At 43.0% G+C, this 23,690-nt stretch overlaps 1 protein-coding gene across 2 annotated transcripts; it reads right to left on the bottom strand.

The window, feature by feature from the left end:
- Positions 1–1,328: 1,328 nt before the first annotated feature.
- Positions 1,329–23,536, bottom strand: LOC113406889 (placenta-specific protein 9-like). 2 transcript variants are annotated; one of them, XM_026653733.1, is made up of 4 exons: positions 23,418–23,536; positions 3,956–4,056; positions 2,717–2,834; positions 1,329–1,522 (listed from the first exon to the last, which is right to left on the bottom strand). In XM_026653733.1, exons 1-4 carry the CDS (start codon positions 23,473–23,475, stop codon positions 1,512–1,514), a joined length of 288 nt encoding a protein of 95 aa, XP_026509518.1. In that variant the 5' UTR covers positions 23,476–23,536; the 3' UTR covers positions 1,329–1,511. The 2 variants fall into 2 exon arrangements, with proteins under 2 accessions (XP_026509518.1, XP_026509517.1); XM_026653732.1 differs by having other exon boundaries at positions 2,717–2,837; positions 23,418–23,534.
- Between the last annotated feature and the right edge of the window lie 154 nt (positions 23,537–23,690).

The following is a 23,690-nucleotide window of genomic DNA, read 5'->3' as shown; positions in this document are numbered from 1 at the left end:
TGTGACTCAGTTAAACCATGTTACTTGGGACTTAGATGGAAACATTCTGCTGGAACTGATTAAGGGTTATCCAACCAAACAGAACTGTCTTAGCCAATGACAGTGCCTTGCTAATTGTGCACAGCTATTCTGTGTTTCTTTACTTATGCAATTTCCCTTGTGCTGATTAGATGTGGGTTTTTGACTTGTTTAATCGCTGCTCTGTTTTTTCTCAGTAGGCATGTACCAAATATGCAAATCTCTCTACTCTGACTCATCTCTTCTATGATTGGCTCCTGTAACTCTGAATTTTCAGACCTTTTGCCACAACATGAATCCCTCTTCATTTTGTCACTCCTCCCAAAGAAGGAAAATGTCAAAATTTTCAAGAGAATAGGGGGTGAGCTGGAGCTGTGAAAGGGAAAGATTTAGGAAAAATGCAAAGCCCTGTTAACTGATTTCATTCCTTCCACTCTTATCTACTAAAACTCAGCCAGGCGCCTGTTCCTAGGATAAATTACATTGTTTACACTGGGAGAAGCCTAGGCCTTCCAAATATAGGTTTGAAACAACATGTAAGCAAATACCTATTGGTGTTATTCTGGGGAGAGGAGCCTGGCTGAGTCCTAGGGATGGGACGGGAGGCAAGTAACTTCAAACTTTTTTTAAAACCTGCTTTGCCTACTGTGGTTTTACAGATCAATTAGTCTTAACCTTTGCCTAGTAAAACCTTCCTCAGAATAAATTTACCTTCACCTAATAAGCTCCTTGGCCTTCAGCCTTTAGATTTTTATTTGCTGTGAATGCCTCCATCTTTGGCCTTGGAATGAGTTCAGCTCCAGATTTGGTTCTCACCACAAAAAGGCCGAGAGAAGCAGTGTGACGCTGTTATAATAATGTGACTGCACTTCCAGTTTAGGTGGTAACAATGTATCCAACATTCTGGCTTCAGATATGGATGTGCCACTCGCATTTCAGGCAAAGGTAGGGATGTGCTTGTATCCCAAATCAGAACACCCCTAGTTCTGTCTGTTCTGTCAGACAGCCTAGCAGTGTGTTAAGAAAATTCTGAAAGGAAACCGTAATTGAATACATGTCTTCACCAGTACACACTAGTGACAAGAGCTGAATTCTTAGGTAGAAAGGAGTAAGAGCCGCTTCCTGGACTTTGAGATTGTGGTAGTTGAGTTTGTCAGGTGTGATCTGGCCCAGGTAATAAGGAGAGAGGATCAGGCTGAAATTTTCAAAACTGCTGATGTCAAGGCATCTTTGAAAATCTCACCCTCCAAATGCACGTTTCGTCAAGTGTGGGGTCTGGATTGCTTATAAGATAAAGCTTTAAAACAATGTCTGAAAAGCAATTCTTTTTATTAAAAAGCACAAATGCAAAGTAATTGTCTTCTCAGTGTTCTTCATCCCTCTTCAATCTCTAGAAATCCTACAAGGCTTATTAAAGCAACAAAGTGCAACTGTCTAAGACAGCCATACTTAGGAATATTATTAAATTCTGTTCTCTTCCATTGTCCTGGTGCTCAGCTGGCATCTGTGGGAAGAAGATTTGATATTATTTTTGGTGATATGAAGCCCAAATAGATACTTCACGTGTGTGAGTTTTTTGACACTTTAAAGAACAAATAAGAGACTAGCTTTAAGTATGAGAGAGGCTCTACTGATTCATTGGGTCACAGAGGGGAGACACCTGCAGTCTCTCTGCAATTCTTGGACCATTCAACAATTTCTTCCCTCCCCCCACAATAGTATATACTATACCTTGTAAAATATAAAGAACATTGTCTTCTTTCCTAATTCTACAAAACAGGTTACATCTGACTTCCATTCTGTAGTCCCTCGAACTTTTTCATTTTTGGAAAAAATTATAGTTAATGTAAGGGAGAGCATTAATTACTGACTAGTAACTGTGGTTAATGGAGAGGCAGCATGGTCTAATGAATAGGCACTGGACTGGGATGCAGGAGCCCTTGGTCCTAAACCCAGCTCTTGATGCTGACCTGGAGACAGATTTCTCAGGGGGGCTGAGGCACTGGAATGAACTCTCGCATGAACCAAGGTCCATCATAAACCTCAGGCTCCATGTGCCAATGCTTGCAAGGCACACTTCTGCAACCTGCCTTCTCAAAACACCCAGCTGTGTGTACATTAAATAACCAAAAAATTCACCAAAACAAAACCCAATATTTCATGCACAGGTTTTTTTTCCCTTTGAAGCGTGAATGGGAGAGAGAACAAACCACATATGACAGATATTAGTCACTTCACTTAATGCATGACTGGCAGGTGCTCAGCTACTAAGGTGATGAGTGCAATAAAAGATTTTGTATAGAAGTAATAAGGAGTCAGGTGGCACCTTAAAGACTAACAGATTTATTTGGGCATGAGCTTTCGTGGGTAAAAAAACACTTCTTCAGATGCATGGAGTGGATACAGACTAACACGGCTACCACCTGATACTTTGTATAGAAATGTGACCTTGTGGAAGTCACTTCACCTCTCTGGGCCTGCTGGTTTGCAGATGCTCTTCATGCATGCATGCATGCATTTGGTGTTCAAGCTCTGCATTTCAAAAGTAAACTCAGGCTATCAAAAATTTAATTTCTCCAGTGATTTTTCAAAAGACTATATGTCGGGCTACAACTGGGGGGGGAAATCGGATATTTTGGTGTAGCGTAACAAAAATTATTGCTGACCTTACTATATACTATCCCTAGGAGATACAGACCATCAAAAATGTCCATGAGGGGGATTCCAGGAGCGATTGGAGCACTCCATGCTGTTTCACTGATGTCCTTCAGTAACGTCTTCACTTCTGACTCTAGATACTCGACTGTTTTCTCTACCTGCTAATAAAAACAGAGGCAAGGAAGTCAGGATAAGATGGAGGGGAAAGACTATCAAGCCTGCTTGTAAAACAACTAACTGAGGGTCAGGACATTAGCTACAACTGTGTTTTAAGTCCTGTACTCATCCAGTCAGTTGAACTGCCTGTTGGTTTAATAACTTTGGTGTCATACTGACCTCTGGTGGCCATGAGAGATGAATTTTAATTTTTGTTTTTTTACATGTAGCAGCTCAATAAACTGAGCTGTTTGTAATGTTGGCTTTTGGAGGGTGGGTTAGAAAGGATGTGTTTGTTTGAGCCAGCGGAGCACCCAGGAAAACACAACCAATGGAGAAGCTAGGGTGGAGGGCCTGCCTGTTAAGAACTGAGAAAAGGCAGATTAGGTGCCAGCCCATGTTCTCATTGAAAATACTTGGTGCTGAACATAAATTGTGTATTGCAGGTGCTTCCTACACTATGGCAAGACAATAAAGGGCCAGACTTGACTAGAAATCCATTCACTGCCTTTATTTGGGTTTTAAGCATCTGCAATAGCCCAGCCTTCTTCAGCCATGAAGTCTGCAAGGAACTGGTGTTAATGTTCTCACAAAATTAATAATGATCTGATGCAGGGATCGGCAACCTTTGGCATGCGGCTCGCCAGGGTAAGCACCCTGGCAGGCCGGGCCAGTTTGTTTACCTGCTGCGTCCGCAGGTTCGGCCGATCGCAGCTCCAACTGGCCGCGGTTCGCCGCTCCAGGCCAATGGAGGTGGCGGGAAGCGGCGCGGGCTGAGGGATGTGCTAGCTGCCGCTTCCCGCCGCCCCCATTGGCCTGGAGTGGTGAACCACGGCCATGGAAGCTCTGGTCCAGCTACTTGCAGATGCCCTGTGGGTGAAATCCTGGCTCCTCTGAAGTCAGTGGCAAAATTCCTATTGACTTCAGAGGCACCAAGATTTTATCTCCTGCCTTTAAGCATTTAGGTCTGCTGCAGATAGTGCAAGAGCCCTTGCCCCATCTGGAAGGTCTGGCTAAACTGAATCCGGGAAGGAAAACTGCCTGAAAATGTGGCCTTTTGCCCCCACCTTTTTGGTCAGCCTAATAGGATTAAGGTTTGGGGCCAGGTGGCAGCAGTTCTTACCTCTTCGATCACATCTAAGCGCCTATGGATTGTGTTGTGTTCATTGCACCAGTCGCTCCTCCCTGAACTTCCAGGTGGTATGCTGACAGGATCTGCAGCAGCTGTGGAAACCATTACAGTGATGTGATGGGGCTTTGCTATTGCTAATGGTTGATAACCTTTCATCAGGCAGCTCAGCTTGGAGTTCTAATGACTGAAGGGCTCGTGGGATGTTAAAGAGAATGCAATGAAACATCAACATGGGATTTTTGAACCTGTGGTCCTAATAACTAAGCCTCCTAAGCCAGGCCCTGGGGTGTTATGTTGTGGTACACACACTGGGGTTGTTGGGATCAAGCTGTATGCTTTTTGAGACCATTGATTTTCTTCCGTGCCATGTAGGCCTTGTTATATGCATATTCTGTGCTTTCCAGAACATTGCTGTATCTCTACTAATGTATATCCTGATGATCAAGGAGGTGCAGCTGTACTTCCACATGACTCTATACCAGCCTTTCTCTAAAGAAAGTGGTGTACCCTGGCCTGGAAGGGCATGCCTGTTTGCTTATGCTGCTTGAAGGGATACAATCTGTTTGGTGATGCCCTGTTGCCATTGAACAAGTGTCTGTTGCTCTAGTTTCACAGCAGGGAGGAGAAATAATCAAGACGTGTACAAATGATCATTTATTGACAAATGGTGTGTCTGTGGGGCTGTTTACAATGTGGTTAATCTTTGTTTATCTGCTTAGTAGTGGTGTTGATTGTTTGCATTGCTCTTCCTCCTAATTTACTCAGGAACTTGATTGAGGGCACTAATGAGCTCCTTTCACTTCATATTAGTGCACTTTTCATTTTCTTGTCTGTAGCCTCTGAGAGGACCCTGGGTATGGGTTAGGAGTCTGTCAGCATTCATTCATTAATGTAGCCATCTCATGATGAATTTCCTTTAATAATTCTTTCGTGTCTATGCGCTGCTGCTTTAGGGTTTTGTAAGCATTTGTGTAAAATCCTATAAGAGTTTTTTTTTTAAAAATTCATAACTCATGGTACCTCCACAGACACAAGCATTTCAGCTGGGAATGCTGAATGTGAAAGGACAGGAGGCAGGACAGTCCTGTGGAGAAGGGTGTGAGCTGGAGACGAGTGTTCTATTTCCAGCTTTGCCACTGATCTGCTGTGAGCAAATTAAGTCACCCCACACATCTTGTCTATTTAGCCTTTTAAGGTCTTTGGGATGGGATTGTCTCTGTGTTTGTACAGAACCCAGAGCAATGTGGGTCTCATTTCCTTTGGTCTCATTTCCATTGTTGGGTTTAGTGTGTGAGTGCTGGATGGCATTGGTGGTATGCAGGAGATCAGAGTAAATGATCTAGGCGTCCCTTCTGGCTTCAAACTCTGATTCTAAACAAATAATAATGAGTTAATTTTAAGAAGCTCCTATTAAAAGATGACTGACAAACACTAAAGAAATAGTGGAGAAACATCTTGTAACAGTGACACATTCTGCTATTTAAAAGGGCCTGATCTAGCACTCATGGAAGTAATTGGGAGTTTTTTCTATCAGTACCTATAAGGGCTGAGCCAACTCCCATATCTGGTGGCTACTGCTGGGACCAGCCCACAGGGCTGAGGGAAAGGTAGAGGGTGGCCAAAATGTAGAAGAAGAATATCTGCATTGCTCAACTTGAAGCCATACAGGGGGGAGGGGGAAGAAGGGAGAGAGAGAGGCTAGCTCCCAGAAATAAAAGACCTGGGATCTCACTGGCAGATCATTGGCATATGAGCAAATTCAAGTCCTGAAGATTTGTTGACAGGTCCTTCTTCAGGGACCCTTTGTCCCCCATCACAGAGGAGAGGGAGTTATGGTTATATTGGGGTCGTCAATTATTTCGTCAAGGTCCAGATAACTTGGTCAAGCCATAGTCAAGGTCCAGTCTCCTGAGAAGAAAATAAGTAAATAAAAAGATTTTGGGGTCCATTCAAAAGCATCTGGTGGTCAGGGTTTGGCCTGGGGTCCACTTATTGACTACCCCTGGATTATATGGTAAGATTCCTGTAAAGCTGCACTGGACCCACTTAAATGCCTGATATGAAAGAGCCGGGGCAGAGAGGGCCCATGTTCACTGTTAAATTAATAAAGTTAAGCCTGCTGCTTAAATCATCCATATGTCGATCTTCTTCATTTTCCTGCGTGTCCTGATCAATGTGCGTCCTAGCTTGTTTATCCCTAGTCTCTCCCCACACACTATCATTTACCTTCTCTTTGGAATAGGCTTTCCTAGAAACCATGTTTGTACAATCAGAAGAAAAGTTTGCCAAAGTTGCTCTGAGTAACTTTCCTATAGTTGAGTGAAGAGATTTTATTATTATTTATATGTCAGCTGAGCCTACAGGCCCACCCTGTAGAGCTTGCAACCCAAAAAGACAAGACCGGTAAAGGCTGGGAGGGGAAAGATAGGAACTTGCAAGGTGAAATGACTCATCCAAGGTCACAGGAAGAACTGGGATGGGAAACATTAGGCTCCTGACTCCTAATCTAGTGCCCTATCCACTAGCCCATTCTGGCTGTCTTCTTGCTCCACAATATAGAATTCAGTAACTCCTCACTTAAAGTCGTCCCAGTTAATGCTGTTTCCTTGTTACGTTGCTGATCAATTAGGGAACATGCTCGTTTAAATTTGCGCAGGGCTCCCTTATAACGTCGTTTGGCAGCTGCCTGCTTTGTCCACTGCTTGTAGGAAGAGCAGCCCTTTGCAGCTAGCTGGTGGGGGCTTGGAACCAGGGTGGACCGGCAGCCCCCCATCAGCTCCCCGCTCCCCTAAGTTCCCTGTGCGGCAGCCGCCCAGCAGGCTGTCAATTACCGGCAGTTCAGCTGTCCCTCCGCCCACTGCCATGTGCTGCTCCTGCCCTCTGCCTTGGAGCTGTTCCCGGGAGCCTCCTGCTTGCTGTGTGGTGGTGGGGGGGGAGGAAATGGGGGGCTAATGTCAGGGTGTCCCCCTCCCCCCTGCTCCTGCCCCCCGCTTACCCCATCTCTATAGAGCTTGGGGGGACACAACAGGCCTCAGGATGAAGGGAGCTTGCTGGCAGCAGCTGCTGTCTCAACTTGCTGACTTACTTAAAAAGGCAATGTACTTAGAGTGGGGTCAGCGTACTTAAAGGGGCAATGTGCATCTCTCTCTCACACACACAGTGCGTGTCTCTGTCTCTCTCTGCCATGCTGTCTCCCCTCTCTCCATTTGTGCTGCCTTGTAGAGTGTGAGGCTACATTAACAACAATGTGTTAACCCTTGAGGGCTCAGCCGAATGCTAGTTCATCATTTAGCAGTAAGGCATTCCCTGAGAAATATCCCACCCTTTGACTTCACCACCTCAACCAAGCTTCACAATCATCACTGCTGTGTACAGTATTAAATTGTTTGTTTAAAACTTATACTCTGTGTGTGTGTGTGTGTGTGTTTGTGTGTACAGACGCCCCCCGGGTTATGCAAACCCGACATACGCAAATCTGCACTTACAGGAAAAAGTTCCATAAGCTAAAAATAGGAGGGTGTTTTTTGCATAATGGTGGGGTATATGTTTCTGACTTACGCAAAATTTGAGTTACGCAAGGTGTTCCGGAATGGAACACTTGCGTAAGTCGGGGAGTGTCTGTATATATAATATAGTCTTTGGTGAAAAAAATTTCCCTGGAACCTAACCCCCCCATTTACATTAATTCTTATGGGGAAATTGGATTCGCTTAACATCGTTTCGCTTAAAGTCACATTTTTCAGGAACATAACTACAGCGTTAAGCGAGGAGTTACTGTAGTGCTTACTGGGAGAGGGCAATTTGAATATTGCATTTCAAATACACACTTCTTCCAACTCAGAGCTCTAGTCAAAATGTCAGTGATCTCACTCACCATCTAGCTTAGACCTACTTTACATTGTCCAAGTTAACTAAATAAATTAGTCTCAGAAGTGATTCTTTGCTTACCACCTTTTCCATTCCCTTTCCCCACCCCCCCCACCCCGCTCTACTACAAGCTGTGGGGAGGGGAAATGGGTACAAAATTATATATTAGCTGCTGAATATTCTATTGAATTTCTTAAGTACAGTTATAAAGTGGCTAAGAGCCACAATAGTTGCACTAAAAGTTGTTACTTGAACAGAATCCTAGAAATGTAGGGCTAGAAGCGACCTCAAGAGCTCAGTGAGTCCAGCCCCCTGTGCTGTGGCAGGACCAAATAAACCTAGACCATCCCTGAAAGGTGTTTGTTCAACCTGTCTTTTAAAATCCTTCAGTGATGGGGATTCCATAACCTCCCTGGGAACCCTACTCCAGAGCTTAATTACCTTCACAGTTAGAAAGTTTTTCCTAATAACTAACCTAAATCTCCCTTGTGGCAGATTAAGCCCATTACTTCTCCAGGTCCAGTGAAAGTAGAACAAGAACAATTGATTGTCTGTTCTCTTTATACATACCACCTTTAACATGTTTGAAGACTGTTATTTGATCCCCCCCTTAGTCATCTTTTCTCAAGACTAAACATGCCCAGTTTTTTAACCTTTCCTCATAGGTCATAAATCTTTTATCATTTTTATTGCTCTCCTCTGGACTCTCCTTAATTAGTCCACATGTTTCCTAAAGTGTGGTGCCCAGAATTGGACACATTACTCCAGCTGAGGCTTCACCAGTGTGGAGTACAGTGGGACAATTGCCTCCCATGTCTTCCATATGACACCCGTTAACCCACTGCAGAATGATAATGGCTTTTTTTTTGCAGCTGCATCACATTGTTTACTCATTCAACTTGTGATCCTCTATAACCCTGAGATCCTCTTCAGCACTACTACTGCCTAAAAGTTATTCTCCATTCTGTAGTGGTGCATTTGATTTTTTTTTTTTTCTTACAAAGTGAAGTACTTGTTTTTACTGAATTTCGTCTTGTTGATTTCAGACCAATTCTCCAATTTAAGATCATTTTGAATTCTAATCCTGTCCTCTCAAGTGCTTGCAACCTTTCCAAGCTTAGTGTAATATGCAAATTTTATACACATACTCACCACTTCATTATCCAAGTCATTAATGAAAATATTGAATAATACCAGACTCAGGACTGAACCCAGGCAAGACTCCACTAGATACTCTCTCCCAGGTGGACAGTGAAACATTAATAACTACTCTGAGTACAGTCTTTCAACTAATTGTGCACCCATTTTATAGGAATTTCATCTAGACCCCATTTCCCTAGTTTGCTTATAAAAATGTCATGTAGGCCTGTGTCAAAAAGCCTTACTAGGATCCAGATATATCACATTTACTGCACCACCACCCCCCATCCACTAGGCTACAGTGTCACTGATAGAAGAAATTTTCTGAAGCTAGATTAATTTTTTCTAATCTAGAATGTGATCTGGTCTTTATTTTAAAATGGGCTAGTCAGTGCTTAAATAAAGACCATTTCCATTCTTCTCTTTGAAGGTAGATTTTGATTTGTTTCAGTGAATTCACCAATAGGTGGTGCTGCTGGGACTGAATCCTACTAAAGTAATATGCCAATTTAACTCTCGGCAAGGACTGCTGGAATTTGGCTTGTACATAGCTACTAACTATTCTGCAATGGATACAGAACACTACAGTCATCAATATTTTGTTGCTACTATTGATGTTCTGGAAACATTTTTATGCTATCTGAACTAAAAGTAAAACCAGAGTCTGGCTATAAGAATTGACTGCATAGATCAACTATGAAACAGTAATTTGTCATATGTACTTAGAGCTTGACAGTTATGCAAGACTATCATAATGGGGTAAGCTCCATTCTACTGAGAGAGGATAATAAAATCTCTCTCCAGCTCCAATATTTACAGATTTAAGCCTGATCTGATTCAGCAGCATGGTGAGTTGCAGCCTTTCCTGTCTAGAAGACCTAGGTCAAGAAGAATTGCATGTGTACTTTGCCTGCTGCTATTCTTTTCAAAAGTTACATGTATGCTGATGAGAACGCTGCATATATGAGAATCAAAGCTGATTTATTAACAGAGCATAGTGGCGGGTCAGATGGGAAGGAAACAGTTTCTAATTCAGCTTGTTGAGAACTTCCCCAGGTTTAACCACAATGGGTAAATGCTGTAAAAGTAAAATGTGCGGTATTCACATAATTCATGCAAATGGAAAGGAATGTTGCCATCTATAATAACCTCTGATGTACATTGAACTCTTTTGTTCTCAGCTTAGTATGGCAAATGCAGGAAGGTAACCCCATGTAAAAATCCCACAATGGAATATTATTCTCTTTAGTGTTGATTACTGGGATAATCTAATGGTAGGTGGCTGGATCAGGAGGATATGGGAAGGTCTGAGTAGGGACCCAGCATCTGTTGTGTACATTTGTTAAAGTAGCCTTTGGTCAGCTTTAACTTAAGTGTCAGATTCATTTGCTCACTTTATGGAAACAGAATGCAAGGAAGTTAGTGTTTAGCCAATGCTGCCTCCTCTCATTATGATCCTTATAATGTTCATGTAGGTTATTGAAAACACAGGGCTCTATTGGCATGAATGGAAAGGTAACTACTTGTGCTGCTGGACACCGACTGTGACTTGGGGTTCTCTCTGTTTCTCTAACTCCTCCAACAGTCTGCAGTGCCTGGAACAACTAGATTTCCTTACATCTTGGCCCTGACTTAGCAGCCATGGAGAATACTGCTGACTCCGATGTGGCAAAATGGGAGTTAGAAGCAGGGATGGTACAATTAGGCCTTCTTCAAAGAACCAGCTTTTGTCTTTACTTTGCCTTGTCTGTCTGGGTGCCAGTGAGATTCTATTCTGTAGGCGGCACCTCAACATGACGCTGCTTGACCTGAATGCTGCTCTACGCAGGTGGGGCCAGGATGAGTCAGCAGTCCTTCCAAAATAGGGCAGGTACATTTCATTGGGAGATTAAGTAAGAGGACAGTCAAAGAGCATCTCAAGATAGCTGGGTAAGAATTATATCTAAAGGTGGCTCTGAAACTTAGACTCCTTTAGTGTGATTTTATGGAGTTGTTTCAGGAATAAGCTGTGGGTGGGGGAGAGTGCAACTATAACAAGTTAACAAGAGCTAGGCCAAGAATAAGTCAGCAGCTACAAATCATACCCATGTAGACAAAACCCACCTGAACAATTCAGGTGTTCCCTTGCACGTGCTCTGCTATTATAGAAAAGTCATGTGGGAAAACTCAGATTGGAAGTGCAGTAGAATCTACACACTCTCTCCGAGTAAAATCTTGATAGGCAATTTATAAGAAAGAACTCTTGAAGGCCAACTGCTCTTTGTACTGCAATACACAGATTTTATACACTATTACACTTTCAAAAATAACAGGTGAATTTTTTGGGGGGTGCTCAATTTGATACCTTAAAGGGGCCTGGTTTTCAGAGGGTGGGACAGTGTTTCAAATTACGCACTCAAAATCACTAGTTACTCTTGGAAATTTAGGGGTGTGTGTGTATGTATGTATGATTGACCTCTGGTTGTCAGGCTATTCTCCAAGAGAAAAAACTTTGACGTAACTATCCTGTCTTCCAAGCAGTTGTATTTACTTAGCAGACTAGATCCCTCAGATGTTTTGCAATAATGTTTCAATCTGGAGGAAAAATCAGTAGTTTTGGGCCAAATTTCTCTCCAAACTCAAAGTCCAAGATCCCTGGGCTACAGTCTACTTCTTGCAAGCGAAATGCTAAGCAGACTCTTAATACCCAAACTACTCACTCTGGAGGTCGACATCTTAATATTCAAATGGTTTTTACAACTCTATGCTAAATAGCTTAACTATTAAGAAAGAGGGCTTATTTTTCAGAAAATTTAGTCTTTTTGCAGTAACGGGGTAACTACGTTCATGTGTTATTAAGAGTTACTTACAGTTTCTATGACCATTGTATATGCAGTTGGAAACTTTTAAAAGGCTGCTACATGCACTATCCTGTCCTTTTTCCCCATTCCCTTTCTATTGATTAAAATCTCTGTACTGAATTGTCTATGCCAATGAGTTGAGTAACTTTAAATTCCTTGTGTGGTACAGCCTGTAACTATAGAGGGACCAGGAAATTGGTAAATCTCTGAATCAACTGCTAACAAAAATCTCTCATGGAAATGTAGGAAAGAGATGGAGTAATTTGGGATGGATTCTGATCTAGTAGGTCTTTTCCATCCCTAGAGGACAGGACTTAGTCTTTTAATAGGGGATGGTTACAGTAATTAACTGTTAATTCATTTGGGCTTAGCCAAAAGGCTAATATGAAATAACACTGCAAACCTTGGTGAGGTTTTTAGGGCTGTGGCTGCTGTTATACCTGGCCCACCTTGGGCTCCTTCCTCCCCTTACAAACAGTTGCACTCTGTCATTGCCTGCAGATAGCTTCCATATGCTGTTAAAATGATCAGCCCCCAGCTCTAATATACCAGTTTGTTTGTTTGTTTGTTTTTGAATGTCCCCAGTGTTACCACTGCTGGTTATTGCTACCACTGGTGGAAACAAGTGCTGTAGACAGAGCTCCAGGTGGCTGCCAACATGAAGCACCAGGTTTGTCTGATGTGGTTGCTGAAAAGTCAGCAGCCACAAGTGCCTTGTCTACACTAGCACTCCCACTGTTACTACAGCTGGATGAGAACTGAACTGGTGTAAATGACTGCACACGGTGACGGAGAGAATCAGGCCTGTAACTTTCAGTAATGGGTTGAATGTTTGCCATGCTGTACCAGTAAATGATGATGTGTACATTTGATATTGGGTTACATAGTGATTTTAGACATAACGTGGCTCATCAGCTGAAACTTTTTGCTTGATGACATGCAGGGAAGCTCTCTCGGCTGTAGATCTCCATATGGGCCAGTCTAATCCAAATAGTAACAGTAATTTCCTGTAACTGCTTTCAAAAGCTGGCTGTGACATAGCAAACTAAACAAAAAAAAAATCTTCTTGCACCCCTCTGTGGGTACGTCTTCACTGCAGAGTTAACTCGTTATCTACACTCAAGCTATTCCTTTGGAGTTAGCCTTGCTCAGGAGAGAACAGCCGCTATGAAATAACATTCGAGCTGCTGTGTCCCACTAGCACTGCACTCACCCATGAGTGGCACTAAGGCTTCTGGGGGCATGTCCCATGGTTCTTTGCGCGGCAGTAAGTTGAGCTGCTCTATGAATTCTTTTCCAGTGAACTGTGTGAGACATTGTTTGTCCTTTCTGGGCAGATGGAGGGAATTGTGGGAAGGCATTGGAGGACTACCGCCATTCAAGTGGAGATAGCTTGTGTCCACAGTGCAGAGTAGTCACGTTAGCACTGACAAGTTGTTCTAATCTGAGCTTTAGTCTTTACCACTGACACTTCAGCCAACTTGAGTTAAAAGCATCACCACACATGGGTTTTTGTGCATGGATGGGACTTGAGTTATATGATGCGTTGACTTTGCAGTGAGGACAAACCCTGTGTTACTCCCAAGATCAGTGTTCCATTAGGCTGTCATGTTATTGGTTCAACTCACAAGTAAAAGATCTTCCTAGTTTAGTCCTGAGAACATATGTCCTTATTCTAATGCAGGGGTTCTCAGACTTTTGTACTGGTGACCCCTTTCACACAGCAAGCCTCTGAGTGTGACCCCCCTTATACATTAAAAACACTTTTTTTATATATATTTAACACCATTATAAATGCTGGAGGCAAAGTGGGGTTTGGGGTGGAGGCTGACAGCTCGCGGCCACCCATGTAATAACCTTGCAACCCCCTGAGGGGTCCCTACCCCCAGTTTGAGAACCTCCGTTCTAACGCAAGCACAAATTGCAGCACACAGAGGCCTATGACAGAGTTATAGGTCAAGACTGATTATTTGTTTGCAGAAGACTAGTGTGAAGGGAAGTTTGCATAACAGCTGCCCACACCCAGGTGTAGGTTTAGCCAAGTTGGTTAACAGCACACTCGAATCAAACATTAATCGTTTAATAATTTATATATATATATATGTATGTATGTCAAAGCAGAATTTTCTCTGGTTTATCTTAAAATATAACTGCCAGTTGTACTGTTGGACTGTAGCCAAGGGTGGAGTGGAGCTGTTCAAGTAAGAAAAATCCCACTGGGGATGAAGCGATTCAGATTAGTAATATCATTGACTCCAATAAAAATATATGACATACAGAGCCCACTCTGATCCATGTAGTGATTATCTTCCAAACATGCCTTCCCTTAAATGTGTGCCCGTTTGCACAGGTTCAGGTCCAAATTCACAGAGGTCACTTATCGCTCCCCTGCCAGTAAGTGGAAAGCTTTAGATCATTTACTTGACAAAGTATTATTTACTTGACAAAAAACCCAAACTTCGTTATAACTTGATTTAGTATTAGGGATAAGCAAACTCAGCCTCCAAGTAGCTACATGGTGAAGAAATTTCTGATAGTAACTTGCTCTTCAGCCTAAAAGAAGGCATAATATGGTCCAATGGTTGGAAAATGAAGCTAGACCAATTCAGACTAGAAATAAGTTTGTTTAAACAGTGAGAGTAAATAACGATTGGAACAACTTACCTAGGGATGTGGTGGAGTCTCCATTACTTGTAGTCTTTACATGAAAACTGGATAGCTTTCTAAAAATATATGCTATAACTCAACAGAAGTTATGGGCTTGCTGCAGAAATTACTAGGTGGGGTTCTGTGGCCTGTAAAGGTCAGGCTAAATGATCATAATTGTCCATTCTGACCTTCAAATTGATGAATCTGCAACACTCACTATGCTTCATTCCATCACCCCCGAGGCTTTGAATTGTTACCGGGTTTGTGATCCACTCAAGAAAGTGTGTGTGGGGAGGAGGGGGAAAATCAAATTTAAAAAAAGAGCAGACTGCAAGCTAAATGACAGACAAGTGAGACTAAAACAGGAACCAGATGGCAAGTGTGAGAGCTTGAAAATATCCAAAAGGTGGAGGGGAAGAGGGAATAATATATCAGGGGAGAAGAAGGGTGTAACTGATGCAGATAACAGCAGTGTGTGTTTGGGTGGGGGGGTAACAATTGAATAGAAGGATCCTTCTAGCCCTGATACATAGCACAAGTGTCCCTTAATACCCATGGGGTTGTGGGGAGGTTAGAGTGGGTTTAGGAAAAGTTCATGGTGAACCAAAACAACAGTTTGAGAGGTTTCTAGAAGCCCTGACCTCCCAAGGGCTTTGCCTTTCCCTGCTTAAATTATTGTGCTCCACTTTAAATAACTTGCTAGCCCAGCAAATTATACGCTTTACGAAAAGGGACTGATGTGGTTAGCTAACTGGAGGTTTAGTGTAAAATAGGCCCACTGCAAGCTTCAGATAGTTGATCCTGCTCTGCCCTGAGCCCCTGTTTGCCATGCTTAATGTGGTAGACTATATATGGTGATTTTGTGACATAGATCAATGCTGGTTAGGGTCTTACCTAGGGGCATCACTCAGCTTCCATGAATCCCAAGTCTCAATTACGCTCACATCTCCAGGGTTAAAGGTACTGGATGAACTCATTGTATTACTAACTGGGTCTGCTTATATCCGCACACCCTCAACCTCCAGTTAAGATACAATGTTCAGCTATTGGATTTTAGGAATTTATATTGTTGAGGCTCAGTGGAGTAATAAGTTACATGCAAAGATTGTTTTGAGTTTATGGTATATTGTGCATAGGCTGCTGTGCTCCATTCCAGAGGTAGTTGCAAGGATTTGCATATGTGCACAAATGCACCTTGATTCTCCTCCAACTCGCAATGCAGAACATTGTTGCAAATTCTAAAAAGAGCAAGTGTAGAACATGCAAAAGTGACCCAAACTACAGATAAAGGTCTGCAGTGCAGACTGGAGAGGAAGAATTTACCCATTAACTGTAAAAAGCTAATTTCTAGGACTTCAATCTCTAGGGCTATTGATGCAGTACCTGCTATAAATGCTAAATGCATTTCGTTGAAAAAGGGAAGTACCAAGAGAAGGAATTCCAATGCATTGTGTACAGGGCCGGCGCTAGGATTTTTGCCGCCCCAAGCAAAAAAAATTTTGGCCGCCCCCCCCTTTTTTTGTGCCCCCCCCAACTCCACCCCTTCCAAACCCCTTCCCCAAATCCCCGGCCCCGCCTCCTCCCCCGGGGGTACCACATTTCCCCCACCCCCCATTGCTTCCTGCAGCTCCTCCTGTGACCTCCCGCCCTAGCTCACCTCGGCTCCGCCTGCTCCCCCAGGTGCGCCGCCGCTCCGCTTCTCCCCCCTCCCTCTCAGGCGAGGGAGTGGGGAGAAGTGGAGCAGCGGCGCATTAGGGGAGCAGGCGGAGCAGAGGTGAGCTAGGGTGGGGGGGGCGCAGGAAGTAATGGGGGGGTAGAGGAACCGCTCCCCGCTCCAGCTCACCTCCGCTCCACCACCAGCGCCTCCCCCGAGCGCCCACCGCTCGGCTTCTCCTCCCTCCCAGCCTTGCTGCGCCAAACAGCTGTTTTGCGCCCTGCAAGCCTGGGAGGGAGGGGGGAGAAGCAGAGCAGCGGCAGCGCGCTCAGGGGAGCAGGCAGAGGCGGAGCGGAGGCGAGCTGGGGCGGCGGGGGCACTTTTTCTCCATGCCACGGAGTCGGTGCCTATGATGGCTGGCGCCAGAATGCCGCCCCTAGAAATGTGCCGCCCCAGGCACCTGCTTGTTTTGCTGGTGCCTAGAGCTGGCCCTGATTGTGTATCGAGATTAGTTAATAATACAGGTAAAGACAACGTAAGAAATAGGCACACTACAAAACCAGTCCTTAGTTTTCCTTTTTGGCATCATTTCTGCCATCATGTGCACATGTTGTGCAACATTGTTTGGTGCCTGTAAGTATTTTGTTTGGAGGCAAAATCAGAAGCAGCCGGGTCCAAGGATATTTTTGCTATCTGCACCTGTCCAGGAGATTGCAACCATTTAATCTGGATGCAGATCTTGCTGTTGTGATCTATGCCTTTGTCACCCTGTGATGGAATTACTGCCATGCACTCTACCTGGGGCAACTACTTGCTTCTATCTGGAGATGTATACTGATAGAGAATGCAGTGGCCCATGCTTCAGTGATAGTATGTGTCACTGGTGCGTCATGATCTGCACTGGTTGCCTGCTTGTTTCTGGGTTCAGTGTAAGCTGTTGGCTTTGGTCTATAAAGCCCTAAATGTCTTAGGGGCTTGCCTACATAGTGGGGTAATGCACTCTATGGAGGTGTGGTTTCTCAAGTGCACTAACAGTTTGCACACTAACTGGTCCATGCAGACCCTGCTGGTGTGCTTTAACATGGTGCTGTTTGAAATGGTTCTACATTAAAGTGCAGAGGGGAACCTTTAGTGCTTACCAGCAGGGTCTATGCAGACCAATGAATGTGCAACACATCAGTGTGCTTTAGAAATCACACCCCCATAGAGTGCATTAACCTACTGTGTAGACAAGCCCTAGGATGTTGGTACTTGAGAGACTAGCCTTTTCCTTGTTCCATACGACAACAGTAATTTAAAAGAGAGGGGGCAGGTGCTACAACATTCTCTGTGATGGGTCCTCTGCCTTGGATTCTGGAACATGCGTCCAAAATAGACCAAGACTCTTGACCTCCAGGCCATGCTGCCAATCTACTTGTGCAAACTGCTGCAGAGGTGGGCTTTTGGAGGAAAGCAGATTTATGAAAGGGGAGGGGAGTTTAGTGCTCCTGCAAATGGATTAACTTTATTTGGTTTTGTAACTTATGGGATGGGTGCCTAGAGCCTTGGAGAGGTGCCCCTTTATTTTATTTGTTATAAATATAATTTTTTTTTTGTTTTGGAGATTGAGGCACTGTGTTCTGTAGGTTGCATCTGGCACTTGTACAAGACAGTTGTCAGTGGATAGCAGCGTATGGATGACTTCATTTGGAAGGAAAATAAGCAGCATGTAGTGGCACTTGTACTACTATACATTAGAGTTTTTAGAAGACCAGTCTGATGTTTGAGGCACTCAGTCATTGGAGTGATGGGTGCTGCTACAAAACATTAAGATGGGGTGGGTGTCTGATGTCTTGTTCCCTGATTGGATGGTGAGAGAGGAAGACTTTCATTTTGGTTGGAGATTTTGAATCTTTGGAAGAAGTGTGAGTAACCATCTGATTTGCCCATGTCAGCACCTCCAAGAAAAGGAACCAAGTTGCGCCACCCAGCAGAAATAGGATAAAACTACCTTTCTCCTTCGGCACATTGCTTCCAGAAAGCCAAAGAAAAACTTGAAGGGAGAAGACTGGGGTCCAAGGCTGGCCACCTTGGAGCCCTCCTGGTGACATCAAGTGTCTGTCTTGGAGAGGCACATTCAACTGTCTTCCCATTTTTCAGTAATATGGGTTTCCTGCTAGCGCACTGGGAAAAGATTATACTTTTGTCCATCCTTCACTCTACCTGATACAATAACAGAGCTGAAAACTGATGACTGAGCAAAGATCTAATGATAAGTAATATACAGTACAGACTTTTTCTTGAGTGATGACCCAAATCAGTTAATTGATCAGTTCCTGGAACAGAGTACCTAATTAGTAAGGAAATGTATATGCTCCTGTATATGTTCTAAAGATTGTCACAGAGTTACAGGGTGTCTTGTTTTGTAACTGGTTCCAATCAAGATTGCTGTAAAGTAACTTTAAAACTGAATAAGGTACTGTTAACTAAGATTATAGAACAATATACATGTGTCTACCATAGTCAATGGTTTCACACAGCCTTTCAAGTCCTAGGTGTATGTAGACATAAAATGAGACCAAGAGTGCAAGCTTTTTGAACTGCACTCTGTCTGTAGGAGTGTTAGTCAGATCCTAGGACTAATACTGTTAATTAGGAAATAGGTAACAAGGTGACTACCATAGATCGATTGGGAGGGAAACTTGGGTGAATTGGCATGTGAGTAACTGACCAAATTGTTTTGTGATCTAGCTTTGACTTGTTTTTCCTCTGTTGTGTTAGCAACACCAGAGCTGATAACCAATTGACACAAGTGAGGCCCTGTTCTGAGCAACAATTAGTCATAAAATCTAAAAAAAAGTCACCAATATAGTGACTGAATATAAGAATTATTTTTCTATTGTGGTTATAGCCAAATCATAGTCCAATACCATTTCTTGACTTCTTATATCATATATTATTATTATTATTAGTTGCTGCTGTTAAGGATGTATAATAAAACTAAATTGATCTCTTGAATCCTGTTCTTGTGTTAAGCAATTGAATTTAAAAGAACCCCAAGAAAGGTGGTACACATACTCCATTAAGCAGTTGCTTAACTAGGTTTGTTTTATACTCTATCTTTCTTACAGTAGATAATGAGACAGAAATTGTCTCTCGGCCTAAGGAGACATCTCTTAATTTGTATCTAGTAGATAGGAGAGTGAAAGCTGTTGTAGCCCCTCATGCCAGAAGGCTCTGGGGCTAGCTTGTCAGCTCCATACTGAATGTAGTTTGTATGGGCTGTTTGTGTGAGTAGGTAGCTTATACTGGAAATAGGACAGTACAGGGGGAGTAATTCATGTCTTTGCAACCTTTGTGTGAGGCAAAGGTGGTTCCCTCCCCCCGGCAGTGCTTAGCTACTCCTGAGAGCTTGCTGTAGATGGGAGATAGATTACATTTTCCTATTGTTCCATGTGGTGTAAATATGGTATATTTAAGGCTCTACTTGAATTGCAGGATGATTGTCAAAATATTGCGGCTGAGTTGCAGACAAGCCATGGAAAAGAAATAATAGACCTTATTTGCAGTAATGAAGTCCACTATTACTTTTATGCAATTTTCCACTGTCAGCCATCCACTTCCAAAAATGCAGTGGAAGCCTAATATTGCAATTTTGCTAGTTAAGGAGGGCTTTGTATATATTCAATGTACAAGATTCCAACATTTAAACCCAATGCTTCCTTCAGCCAGAGCAGATCAACTACGGTTTATAAATACAGCTGAACAGCACAGGGTTTATAAATTGCACCTGACCCCTGGCTTTCTTGGGAGTTAAGACTGTTAAATGTGGAGTTTATAAACTCCACAGAATTTAATAATAAACTAAGCTCCACTTAATGGAATGTAAAGTCTGGAACATGGACTTTTGAAGGGTTTATTAAATCTGGTAAAGAGCCCAATCCTACTTGGACCCCTTCTTCAGACCTCTGATTCTTCATACAATGCACAGTCAACCTGTGGAATGCTTTGTCAGGGAACATTGTGAAAGCCAAGACTATAACAAGGTTCAAAAAAGAACTAGATAAATTTATGGAGGATAGGTCCATCAATGGCAATTATCCAGGATGGGCAGGGATGCTCTGAAGTGGCCCTACCCTCTGTTTGCCAGAAGCTGGGAATGGGTGACAGGGGATGGATCACTTGATTATCTGTTCTGTTCATTCCCTCTGAAGCACTTGGCATTGGCCACTGTTGGAAGACAGGATACTGGGCTAGATGGAACATTGGTCTGACCCAGCATGGCTGTTCTTTTGTTCGTATGATCTTATTCTGCTCAGAGCCCTCCCTGTGTCCAGACACATCCCCTCTATTGTGCCAACCTTCCTTTTCCCTCCCCCATAAGAGCTCCCAGATAACAATGTCCATGTAACCTAGGTGCTTAATAGGAAGATATCTCTTAAAGAGATCTATGGGGGTAGGAATGAGTTGTCTGGTTCATTGTTGCTAGGCAGATGCACAATTAGCTCTCCGCACCCAGAAGTTTCTGGAATTGGGTGTGGTAGTTTTGGGTATGCTCAATAAGTTCCCTGTAGCTGGACTCAGACTCCATGAGGGCAAGCAGTCATGGCAGCTGCTTTACAAAAGGCCATGTGCCCTGTATGGGCTGGGAGAAGCTGAATTCAGGAGCAGAAAGCAGGCTGTTTCCCCCTAACTCTGAAGGGTTTTGCTACAGGGTTCTTTTATCTACATACTTAAAGTAAGTGGTTGGTTAATTAGTTAGCTGACTAGCTAACTGAATGATTTCAGCAGAGGAAGAGTCTGCATGGATTTCAGTTGGAGGTTTCTACAAGCAAGAGGAAATACGATATTGTTGCAGTGCTTTAGACTCAGCAGACTGTACAGATTTTGGTGACAAAAGACTAACTCAGACTTGAGTGCACTCAACCTTTGCTTTTGGGAACTCTGAGTTAGATCTCACGGCATTTCTGTGGAGACTGACCTGTTTAGATTTAATTTGTGTATAATTGAAGATAATATATGTGGATTATAAAGTAGCCATGTTATGTTGTAACATTTAAGTTATTTATGTTGCTTTATCATTATAAGAGTATGTAAAGTTGCTACTTAATAATTTAATTAATTAATCTTTTTGGAGTTGATTGTGTTGACCCTATGCATTCATTGCTGAAAATCCTCAGTGACTGAATTCAGGGTCTCCATGTGCTTTGCTATGGGAATGGGGGGGGGGGGGGTTAGGCACTAGGAGAAGGGCAGTGAAGTAAACTCTAGCCCATCCAAAGGTTACCCCTGCACATGTTGAAGTCTGTGTGTCAGCGCTTCTGGACTTGCATACGGAGATTAAATGTCCGTGACTGGGGGATGTGAACTATCTCACAACTGATTTATGACATGAGGGATAGAGGACAAAAATCTAGCTTACAGTGGAAACGCTCTTAAAAACTTAACTATGGATTTGCTTCTCCAGCTGAGAAAAGTATTCAGTGGAGTGTAGACTCCTGGATACAAAGCACATCACAATTGTAAGATACATGCAGCCAGTCTGGGCAGGAATAGACTGATCTGAAGCAGTTTTTCCTCTCTCAAATACTCAGGCATGCTGTTCATCCAGGCCTGGTTGCTGGTCTAAGGTCATTCAGCACTGAGTTCAGAACAGCCCACTGAGCACCTTATAGAGCTGCCCAGCCCGGGGTATCACGCTGGAGTACTTGAATGAGCTGAATGAACCAGTTGTTCTGAGGGGAAAGCCGTTACAGTGCACCGGACTGCTTAGTACACCTTAACAGCAGCAGAACCCCATCGAATAGTCCAGCAAACCATAGCAAAGCACAGCCGTTACGTAGGGAGCATATGTGTGTTAACCTAGGAGACTCCATGCCACCACTAGTCTTCATCAAGCTACTTGTCAGTAGAGCAGGTTGAGAATTTTTGAGAGATGCGTGATTTCGGTGGAAAATGCCAATTTGTGGAGATGTATTAGTTCAGAGAAAACTTTCTCAGGTTGGGACAAAAGAGAGAGGGCCCAGAATACCCATAACCTGATGACTAGGGTACTCACTTCGGATGTGTAAGGCCCAGGTTCAAGCCGCTGCTCCCAGTCAATACCCTGGTCTATTGGCTATTGGGATGGTCTCGCTCATGTTTGTTTGGATCAGAATGAAAACAAATTTCAACATTTCAGAATCTTTCATGAAACACAAATGCTGTTTTGCAGCCAGTCCTACTTGAAAGCCACAAAATGCAGGAAAGGGTAATGAACTCGTATAAAGTGAAGGAAAGTTACAGTGCCCCATCTAGGCTGAAAGCTGGCATAATCCCTGGTAGGCTTGTACAATAACAGCGAAGGTTGGCCTAGGTTTGGGAGGGGAAAGGTACCACTAGTTTTTTTCAGAAACTATTTTGGTTGTAAAGAAAACCTGCTACCTTGTCATAAAATCCAAAAAAGTTAAGTGCTGTCAAGAAATAATAGGAGAGGTCAAATAATGATTGGTTCTAGTTATTAAAAAACACATAAAACAAACATTCAGCAATGCAAGGTTTGTGGTTACCTTGGGGACTATAAATCATTGAACCAGCCAAATGGAAATTTTGATTAGAGAATAGATTTCAGTGCTCACCATAAAAGCAGCTGCAATTTTGTTAGAGGGTAGCCCAGAGCTAGATGTACTACTAATAAAAATTAAACATAGATATCAGTGTGCTCTCTGTCTATGTGCTTATTCTAGGCTCATCATCACCGTGGTTTCAGCATGCTTAGAGTTATGTGCTTAGACAGCTCAGGAACAAGTAAAAGTCAATAATTGCAAAAGCACCAGAAACAGAATTTGTTATTACTAATGGAAAATTAAAGTAGATTTTTTTTTTGAGGAAATGTCTTTCTGATCTCCTGGGACATTTATCTCCCAGTGCCCATGTGGAGTTAATTCAAGATGGTTTTGTATGTACATTATTATTTAAGACTGCCACAGCTATAATTATAAACATGCAGGACATTAGAAGCAGCCTGTGGATGCTAAAATTTCTGCAATAGCTCAATGATGGTATGTTTCATGAGTGATGAAACATCTCCTATTCTGTAACATTTCTAACTAGAGCTGTAATGCTCACATGCATTTTAATAGCACAAAATATGAACTTCTATATAAAAAAAAATACCTATGTAGTGCTTTACAAACACTACCTATGTCATCTTCACGTAAAATCCTTGTTGACTTGATTTCAGCACCTATACAAAGAAATTATCTACTTTTTTCCCCATGCAAACCCTTCACTCAAGAAGTTAATTATCCTACAGTCTGTTCCTTGCAAGCTTGGAATCACTTACCTGAAAAATCTTGCTCCTGAAGCACTAAAATAAAAGCCAAAGCCCAAATGAAAAGCATGGTTTCGAAGCCTCCAAGCTCTGTCTGGGGATGTCTCTCCTAGTCCGGGAGGAGAGGAGCAATGCAGAGTCCCTCCTCCGTTTACATAGTCTCCCAGTCCAGGCTTTTGTGCTGAGGTTTAGCCAGAGCGCTGGGAGGAAATACTCCAAGGCTGAGCCAAGATTCTTAAACGAATCTCTTTCCTTCCTCTTTTTAAAAACACCCTTCAAACTCCA

The sequence above is a fragment of the Terrapene carolina genome, unplaced genomic scaffold, assembly GCF_002925995.2.
Source record: "Terrapene carolina triunguis isolate 2854851 unplaced genomic scaffold, T_m_triunguis-2.0 Scaffold147, whole genome shotgun sequence".
NCBI classification, from domain to species: Eukaryota; Metazoa; Chordata; order Testudines; family Emydidae; genus Terrapene; species Terrapene triunguis.
Note: the sequence above shows the minus strand (reverse complement) of the source record. Positions and strands in the feature narration are given on the sequence as shown.